This window comes from Protopterus annectens, chromosome 8.part1 (genome assembly GCF_019279795.1).
Source record: "Protopterus annectens isolate FY-2018-M chromosome 8.part1, PAN1.0, whole genome shotgun sequence".
Classification (NCBI taxonomy): Eukaryota; Metazoa; Chordata; order Ceratodontiformes; family Protopteridae; genus Protopterus; species Protopterus annectens.
Genome location: NC_056742.1, coordinates 470416941 through 470426882, shown reverse-complemented (window position 1 = coordinate 470426882; position 9942 = coordinate 470416941). Strand labels below are relative to the sequence as shown.

Here is a 9942-nt window from a genome sequence, read left to right as displayed (position 1 = left end):
GGAAAACCCCATCTGTCTTGAGTGAGAGAACGCCAGGCTTCTGGGTACAGCGATAGTCTTCCCCCGACTGCCTCCAAGGAGGGACAGCCGGGCAACATCTCAGGGATGCTGAAAGGGCTTGTCAGAGAGAGACTCTCTGTTTCCCTGGTTTTGTGGACCCCCTCTGCCTCTAGAGCGGCGTCTGTTGTTGTTACCCCCTCTGCCTCTAGGGGTAAACTGACCACGTGAATCTGGCGTGACTCCTTGGGATTTGCGGAACCACATTTTGCCACCCTTCTGTCCTTTGGGATAAGGTCTAGAAGGGGTGGAAAAACGGACTCCTACGCAGAAAGAGTTTTGCCGTCCTGCTCACACCTGGTCAATGTTTCCTTCACTTGAGGGCCAAACAAAGCTGACCCATCAAAGGGAGAGTTTGTGAAGGACGCCTTAAAGGGATCTGCAAAATTACATAGCCGCATCCAGGCTTGGCGTCTAAGAGCCACACCTGTACCTGCGGCCTACTGCTCCATCAGCAGCATATGATATCAGCCGCATGGAGGAGTTTGCAATGGAGTTAAGGGTTCCTAGCTGCGAAGCAATTTTTCCTGAGCCCCGCAGCTGTAGGATCCTGCACAACTTCACCTAGCTCCTTAAGGATATCCCTTTGGAGTCTGGTGAAGTGACAAAGGTAGTTCAGCGAACGCATAGCAAAGGTCGCTGAAGAAAACATCCGCTACCATATCTATCCATGGTCCTAGAGTCCTTATTAGGAGGATGGACAGGTACGGAAGGATCTGCAAGTTCCTTCTTGGTGGCAGCCGCCACCACCATGGCATCAGCGGGAACACCTTTTGTAAGGAATTGCTTGTCCGACGGGGCAGTAATAAATTTAGAAGGCCTCCTAGGGACAGGCTCTACAGAGTCAGGAGCAGCCCACGCCTTTCGAGCAATAACCTGCATAAGGGGGTCGAAAGGCGGAGACACCCAGGAGGTGGAGGGCCGAGATCCAAACGCCTCCAGGTATACTGACTCATCCTCAGAGGGATTATTGGTGGGCCAGTTTCCCCACTGTCTAAGGAGTTCTAGGATGTCTGAGAAGGAGACATCCTCAGAGGGGGATCTTGGGGATCCCTCTGACTCATCTAAGTCAGTATCTGAAGTGATAGACTCGGGGGAGTCTACGTGTTTCCTCTTGCATGTCCTCTTCTGCGGAGGATCCCCCGACAAATCAGGAGAATCCTCGGAAGAGGGGGATATTCCCAGTGGGGAAACCTGAGGCGGAGGATCTCTGGGTCCTGGAGCCAGAGAAGTGCAGAGATGTCAACAGGCACCATAGAGAGAGGAGCTAAGGGAACAGACTGCTGGCTGAGACCAGTGGCCAGCACACTCTTCATCACCTCGAAGGCCCCCCTCCCAGGAAGGTCCGAGAGAACCCGCTCCGAAGAACTAGGAACTCCAGGACCCACCGAAAAGGAGGGCTCCGAGGCAGATGTAGGAGCCGAGCTCACCAAGGCCGAGGCTCCAAGGGGAAGAGCGGGCTCGGACAAGGGTCCAATGCCACTCACCCCCTCGGAGGAGACCAGGGAAGCCCGGCCACCGAATCCCTCTAAGGAAGGTCTCGAAGAGGAGATAAGAGTAGAGACTGAAGGAGCAGAAGGGGGTATCTGTCCCTCAGCCATAGCAGAAACCATTCCCGAAGACTCCAACTCGAAACTCTGAGGTAGAGTCGAAGGAGGAACTGCAATGGGGTGTGGACTAATAGTCGTCTGCTGAGACGGACTATGTAGCATTTGGGCCAGTGCCTGTGACTTTAGTAATCTACTGACCACTCTCTCCAAATCATGGTCAGAAAGCCTGGATGACCTTGAAGATCGGCTCCGATGGCTCCGCTCCGAGGAGAGAAGCGAGCCGAAGTATCGGCTCCAAGGAAGGGGACCTAGACCTCTTCCTCGAAGGAACCATCGGAGCCGATGAAACCACTGAAACTGTCGGAGCCGACAACTTATCGGCACCGACAGGTAGCTTCGATGCATCGGCTCCAGCCGGAGCTGATACGGCCATAAATGTAAGGGTGTCGGAGCCGATCGGAGCCGACACCAATGCCTGGGCCACATGGTGGTCGGAACCGATCGGAGCCGACACCGAAGTGGTCGAACCAGAGTCGGCACGGATAGCCATCAGTGCTGAAGGTTTAGGTAACCCAGAATCGGCTCCAGCCGGAGCCGATCTCGACTCTGAATGAGTCGGAGCCGAGGCCACAGGCTTGGACACAGAAGCCTGGGCCTTGGAAGACTTAGAAGTCTTAGATGGGGCCGACTTAGCCGGAGAGCCCTCCGGCTTAAGAAGGCCCCTCAAAATCAATTTATTTCTTCTTTCCTGCAGGACTCTCTGGCTAAAAGAATGACATATAGCACAGGAGTCCTGCAGGTGAAGAGGCCCCAGGCAGTAAAGGCAAGAAGTGTGACCGTCTGTCAGAGACATCTTCTGACAGCACGAGTCACACTTCTTAAAGCCTGAGACCCTTTCTTTAGACATGGTGATAAAACACACACACACAACACCAGTCCAAGAAATTAAATTAAATATACCAAAAGGTATCAATAACAGACACACACACACACCCTAACAGGGGGGGGGGGGATGGGATGTTTGAAAGTCTGACTAAAAGTTATGAGGAGACAGGGAAATTTTCTGTCAGAAAGGGATTAAAACTAAGTTAAAACTAATAATTTTAAGGTTTTTTGTAAAAAGGGGCTAAAATAGTAAAGTAACAATTCACTTACCAGGAGCTGGTAAAAGGAGGACCTCATCAGCGAAGCGGCAAACGAGATCTGGGTACTTACCGCCTTGCATCATGGGATATGGGGCTGCCTCGAGCTGGTAAAAGTGACTCTCGAGCTTAGCAGTGCAGTCGGAGCCGAGGATCGGCTCCGAACCCATCAAGCAAGAATGAAGGCGAGATTGACAACTTAACATCAAAGCATTTACTGCATTTTTTTCTGTCTGTTTGCAAAAAAAACAAACAAAAAAAAAAAATATTTCTCCTTTCCTAAACTTTCCTAGCTAGTTGTTCCAGTGATCAGATTTTGCTGATCCCTGGGCTTTGTATTTGGTTTCTGTGTTCCTCCATTTTCTTGTGTGGCCAGAGGTAGTTTGGGAGTGGGGAGTACTGAGCTGCTTGTTTGTCCTCAGAGGAGTGGTTAGAAGCAGGAACTAGTAATTCGTCGGCCATTTTGGGTCATTTCCTGTTTTTTCCAGCCCCCTGCTATAAAGCAGGCATTAGCGCACTTTAGTGTGATTTAGCGTACCGTTGCACACTAGGGCAGCGCCGGTTAATCAGATTTAAACTATTAGGGCTACCTAAAGTCCACTCTTCAAATTTTCCCTTAAAACTACCTTCCTCAAAGTATACTACTGTTCTATTTAGTGTATCCTACAACTATAAATTATCTCTACTTGACTCCCAAGTAGACTATTCTCTATCTGTATAGTGAAGCACTTGCTCCTACAGTACTTATCACCTCGATACAGCACTCTTGTTGTAGAAAGTACCCCAAAAAAGCAAACCCCATTTCTCGGTCACCCACATCCCCCAGAACCTTTTCTTAAGTTTTTCTGTCTATTCCTTCTAGCATGTCGAGGGATCAGTTGCTAATGTCCTCTCCTGCTCAGCTGGTGAACCTGGGAATATTGAGGCAATGTTACAATTGCCTCATGTACACAGACAACCCTCTCCTCCTCCCACAAAACACAAATACATGCGAGAGATGCAACTATACGGCCAAACTGGAGGCTGAGCTCTCTCAACATAGGACTGGCATGACCAGACAGGAGGAGAAGGTAACCACACACACTATAGACCCAGTCTCACATAATACCATCACAACCTCAAATCATACACATAAACACACAAAGACATACTCAGAGGCTCTGATCAAAAATCTACCAAAACAGCAGAGGCCACCAAAGCAGACACCCAAACAACTACCACCTCAGAACACAACACCTGCAACACATAGACCACACAGTCAGAGTGTCAAGCAGTCACAGCCCTTAAGGCCAAACACAATGCCAGACACACTAGTCATTGGTGACTCCATAGTCAGACACACTGACGTCCCGCTCACCAGACTGAGTAAGGAGAAGGTCACAGTAAGCTGCCTGTCGGGTGCTAGAATCTGCCACATAACGCATGCACTTAGGTCTCTCAACAGCAGGTACAAGTACGACTCGATCACTGTCCACGCTGGTGTTAACGACCTGAGACGTACCTCCTTGGACTACATGAAAAGAGACATAGAAGAGCTCTCTGATTATGTAGCCCAAGCAGGTATGACCCTGACCTTGAGCAGTATCCTACCTTCACCAAGAATGATGCCACAATACAGAGATAAGATGATCAGCTTTAACAATTGGCTTAAACTCTGGTGTCATTCAAAGGGGATCCAATGTCTGTCTGCCTGGGATGACATGCTGGACAAGCCACGCTGCTCGCAAGGGACGGCTTGCACTTGTCACCCTGGGATTCCGGATTTTGGCAAAGGCTCTTGCCACCCCCATAGTGCCTTTTAGGCAAGGCTCAAATTCTAAACCTACCACCCTAGAACAAAACAAAGAAAAAAAAACTAAGGGTAATGCTGCTCAATGCCAGAAGTCTCAACCTCAAGATGCACGCACTCGAGGCCCTTCTCAGTATGGAGAACATCGATGTCTGTGCTGTGACAGAAACCTGGTTCAAGGCTCCTGAGAGCACCCCAGCGCTATCAGGTTTTACCTCATATCATGCCCGGCCCCAAAACCGGACAATACCAAGAAAGGAGGAGGGTATCCATATTCATCAAGGACACCCACACCTCAAGATTGGTGGCATCGCACGATGCATCGGAAACCATCCAGGTGCAATTAACCATAGGCAAGACTGCTCTGCAATTTGTAGCATGTTACAGGCCACCCTCGCAAACTCAGGAACCTCATATGGCCTTCCTGAAAACACTGGAGGGATAAATGTATCTCGAACACCATCATACTAGGTGACTTCAACTACCCTAATATAGACTGGGAACACTACTCAAGCCCAAACACTCTAGCCCAAAAGTTCCTGGAATTCATAAACTCAAATGCCATGGAACAACTAGTCACCATCCCCACAAGAGGAGAAAACATACTTGATCTCATCATCATGAACATGGGAGCACAATGTTCAATGCCGGAAGTATACCCCTCACTGGTGAGATCTGATCACAAACTAATCTCACTGGAGGTCCTCATCCCGCCCCCCCCCGCAATGAAAAAGACCACAGTAAAGAACTTCTCGAAAGCCGACTTCACACTTCTAAAGACTAGTGTGGTCTCCTTTAAGGTCCCTGAGCCGGCGGTTAACATTACTCAAACCGCTGAATCACTTACAAATGCCTTCTACCAGCACCTGCAGGGCTGCATGGATCAGGCAATCCCAAGCAAAACAAAGACTCTTTGTACCAAAGGCAAGCGTCCAGTCTGGTGGACCCCAGCCATAAACAAACTCTACAACAAAAGGAGAAAGCTACTACAAGATAGAGCAAAATCCTTAAAAGGTAAGACACCGCTGATCACTATAAGTAAAAAGCTAAGAGCTCTCATAAAATCATCCAAAGCTAATTTTGAGAAAAAAATAGCTAAGGACTCTAAAGACAACCATAAGGCATTCTTTAGCTATGTCAGAAACCTAGGAGGAAACTCCCAGATATGCTCAGAATTAGTTCAAAATGATGTGAAGATTACTGATCCTACAGACATTGCCAACATACTGGCTGAAAGGTTCAGTGCAAACTCCCCCCCCCAAAGGAGAGATATCTATACCAAATGATTGTAGCCCCCCAAACATCTCCAACGCCCAGGTGAGAACTGCTCTCTCCAAGGCAAAGAACACAGCATCCATGGGACCTGATGGTGTCCCCGGCTGTGTGCTCCATGAACTCAACGAGGAATTAAACCCACAGTTAGGACAGCTGTTTAATCTTAGTCTCACCTCCGGATACGTACCCAGGGAGTGGCGCACAGCGACTGTGGTCCCACTCCACAAAGGCGGTGCCTCCACCGACCCTGGAAATTACCGTCCCATTAGCTTGACAAGCCTTATCTGCAAAGCCATGGAGAGGATCATAATGGATCTCATAAATAAAGACATAGGTAACTTGCAGACTTTGGATCCAACCCAGTTTGGCTTTGTCAAAGGCAGATCATGCCTTCTAAACTTGGTTGACTTTTTAGAAACAGTCACCAAGGCCATTGACGAGGGAAAGGCAGTCCATACAGCCTACCTAGACCTGGCAAAGGCTTTTGATACAATACCTCACTGAGGTATCATTGAAAAACTCATCAACTTAAATGTAAACCCATACATTACAAGATGGGTTGCAAACTGGCTGAGTGACAGAACCCACAGGGTCAGAGTTGCTGGCGCCATGTCAGACTCAAAGCCTGTCACAAGTGGTGTCTCACAGGGCTCAGTCCTGGGCCCACTCTTGTTTGGCATCTACTTTTCTGAAGTACAAGCAAACACAGGAGGGTTATGGCTGACAAACTTTGCAGATGACTGCAAACTGGGCGCCGTAGTTGAAAACACATCCGACACAGATATCCTTCAGAAGGGTCTCACAGAAACGGATAACTGGTGCCAGAGCCATGGCCTAAAGTTAAATGCCAAGAAATGCATAGTCATACCCTTCGGGAAAAATAAGGTTACCCCCAGCTACCATATAGGTGGCAATCCCCTGAACACAGAAGAAGTTATTAGGGACCTGGGAACCCAGGTTGACAGTAGCCTTTCATTCGACACTCATATTGCTAAAGTAGTTAGGAAGACCTTCTACATTGCCCACCTTATCATGAAGGGATTCACATCTAGATCAAGGGAAGTCATAGTCTCCCTATACTCATCACTCATCAGACCAATGATCGAGTACAATGCCCCACTTGGAATGTATCTGACCCGACACTTGCAGCAGCTGGAGAGGCCACAAAAGTTCCTCACCAAAAGGATAAAGGGTCTCAAAAATCTGTCTTATGCTACCCGACTGAAAGAACTCCAGTTATATTCAGTTGCTTACTGCTTGCTCAGAGGTGACCTATGCCTGACATACAAGGCTATGTCAAACCCAGATTTGATGAACATGCTTCATCTCAAAAAATCTAGATCCCTCAGAGCCACAAGGGCGGGAGACTTAAACCTCGACACGGTTATTAATAGGACGTGCTGGAGGGATAGATTCATCACCCAAAGACTCCCTATGCTGTGGAACAAAATCCCGGTTTATGTGAGGCAGAGCACCTCGCTGGCCTTGTTCAAGAGGAATCTTGACCAATGAATGGGAGATCGCAGATACACCCCAGGGGTTACCTCAGTGTCACTGCTCGACAGAGGCACAGCAAAATAATGGGCATAGTTTCTCCAAACTAAAGGGGTGGCGTAAGCCACAAAACTATGGGCTAGGCTTATAAATGCCCTCGGGCAGATAGCCTAGTATGAACCTATGAACCTATAAGACAATAGTTCCCATGGTCTGTTGTGCACCAACACTTGTGGAGTGTGCCAAACGTTGCTGTAACACATTCAACAGTTTCATATCCTGTACAGAGGGTGAGGCTCAGACTGCTCAAGTGCAGGGTCTGTTTGTTCTGGAGTTCACTTATGACACAGCTAGGGAAACAATGTAATCCCACAGATGCCGTGTTTTCAGGTTTGAAAGGAGCTGTTTACCCATTCTATATGTGATATCTGTGTTTTCACAATCTCCAGGTATGATGATAGGACCTTTTGTCAGTGAGAGGGGGGTATGTATGTATGAGCCTGTCTGAAAGGATGTTGGCAATGTCAGTCATTTACAGTTTTCACTGACTCAAGACATATATGAGTGTACATTGCTATTTATGACATAGCGGAAGGAAGTGTCATGGTTCTCTATGGACTCCTTCACAGATTATTTTGCCAGAACATGGATTGGATAATGTTTGGAGTGCACATGGTTTATTCATGATACTGATTGCAGATTTATCAATATTCTCTGCTTTTTCACTTTCTAAGAACAACTTAAGTACTTGTGGTACATAGTTTGATTATGACAGGGTTCCAATATATTATATGTGTCTGTTTTCATATAACTGTGTGCGCAAGGCAGGATTGGTGAATAGTGACAGGTTCCTGGGGTAAAACATATGCAACTGCCAGATATGTGTGGCCCACTGCTGTACTCAGACATGGCCTAAGTGTGTGAGCATGCCCAGTATGACCTTTCAGTATGTTGTTGCCTGACATGTGCTTCATTTATTTAAGTGTGTGAGCATGCCCAGTATGACCTTTCAGTATGTTGCTGAATGACATTTGCTAAATTTGTTGAAGTGTGTGAGCACTTCCAGTATGACCTTTCAGTATGTTGCCGACTGAAATTTGCTAAATTTGTTTAAGTGTGTGAGCATGCCCAGTATGGACATATATACTATATGTGTGTGAAAAATCAAGTTGGTTTCTACTTCAGGGCTCACCTTTGTGTTGTACATCGACCGGAAGCACGCTGCAGGGCTTCCATGAGTCACTTAGCATAGACTTATCAACATTTCTACATATAGGGGACAGCTATTATTTGTACATTTCTACACGGGGGCACACCTGATTGTTACTGTGGGTGTACATAGGATGAGGGGTTCACCTGACACTTATACACATTTGCTAGGCCTGCACTGCTATGTCAGGTACTCCATTTCAGTCTGTACTGTTGCCTATCATACTGGCTTGAGGCATACTACTGTACTACAGATCTTAGCTTCCAATTTCATGTATATTAGTTTGTGAATTCATAGCCTACCCAACCCACATCACACTGCCTGGCCTGCTGTTATCTGTCTGCATAGGCAATTGTGCTTAAATATGCTAAATAGTGGTAAAATGTGCTTAGCACTGCTTTATATTGCTTAAAATAGGGCAATCATGCCTCAGGTGGTACTGCAGGGCTGCCTATGTCGGATGCACATAGTACTCTCCCTATACATGTTTGAAAACAGGTAGTGTCAAGTTAGGCATCCCTTTTATTGTATGTGTGAGTCAGAGAAAGGTGTCATTTCCAGGGTTCCTACTGAGTCAGTGTATGTGCTATGCGTTGACTCTTTGCCAAGGCCAGGGCATACTGGGCACTCCTCCTTCTATCTACTGGGGCAGACTCAGGTTGTTCCTGCTCTGAGTCACGCTGTGCCTGTGCAGGCCTTGGCAATGGTGGAGGGCTGCTTGGCCGTGCCCCATGCTGTTCCTGCTGCAGCTGTTTTCACCGGATCATATTGTGTAGCATGACACATACCATGACAATTTGGGTACATGCAGTTGGTGAGTACTGCAAGGCTCCACCGGATGTGTCCAGACACTGGAACCATGACTTGAGCATCCCAAACACATGCTCAATAATGCTTCTTGTTTGTGCGTGTTCCTCATTATGGAGTTCTTGTTCGGGTGTGTGTGCATTTATGATGGGTGTCATCAGCCACAGCTCCAGTGTGTATCCAGCATCCCCCACTAGGTGACCGTCAGGGATGTCCCCACTGGCAAATCTCTGGAACAGCTGCATCAGATGCCAGATGTGGGAATCATGATAGCTTCCAGGGCAGCCAGCCCACACATTCATTATTATGCCCTGGGCATCGTACACGACCTGGCAGTTGGAGAAGGGGAAGCCCTTGCAGTTTATGTAGACCCTACCCCGCTCACCGGGTGGTGCTTTGATGTGTATGTGTGTGCGGTCTATTGCACCCACTACCTCAGGGTATTCTGCTATTTGGTGGAAAAGATGCAAATTGCTGGCCAATGCCTCACTGGAATTGGGGAAATATATGTGCTGACATGGCATCCAGGAACTGGTGCAGTGCCCTGGATGCTGATGTCTGTGAAACCCCCATCATATCACCAGTTGGTCTCTGGAAGGTACCTGTAGCTAGTATTCG

At 47.8% G+C, this 9942-nt stretch overlaps 1 protein-coding gene across 1 annotated transcript in view; it reads right to left on the bottom strand.

Moving 5' to 3' along the window:
- The window catches only part of RPGRIP1L (RPGRIP1 like), a 1932928-nt gene that overhangs the window by 1715049 nt on the left and 207937 nt on the right, over nucleotides 1-9942 (bottom strand). Inside the window, 1 exon segment of the mRNA XM_044082016.1 lies at nucleotides 8620-8669. Coding sequence (XP_043937951.1) covers nucleotides 8620-8669 — 50 coding nt within the window.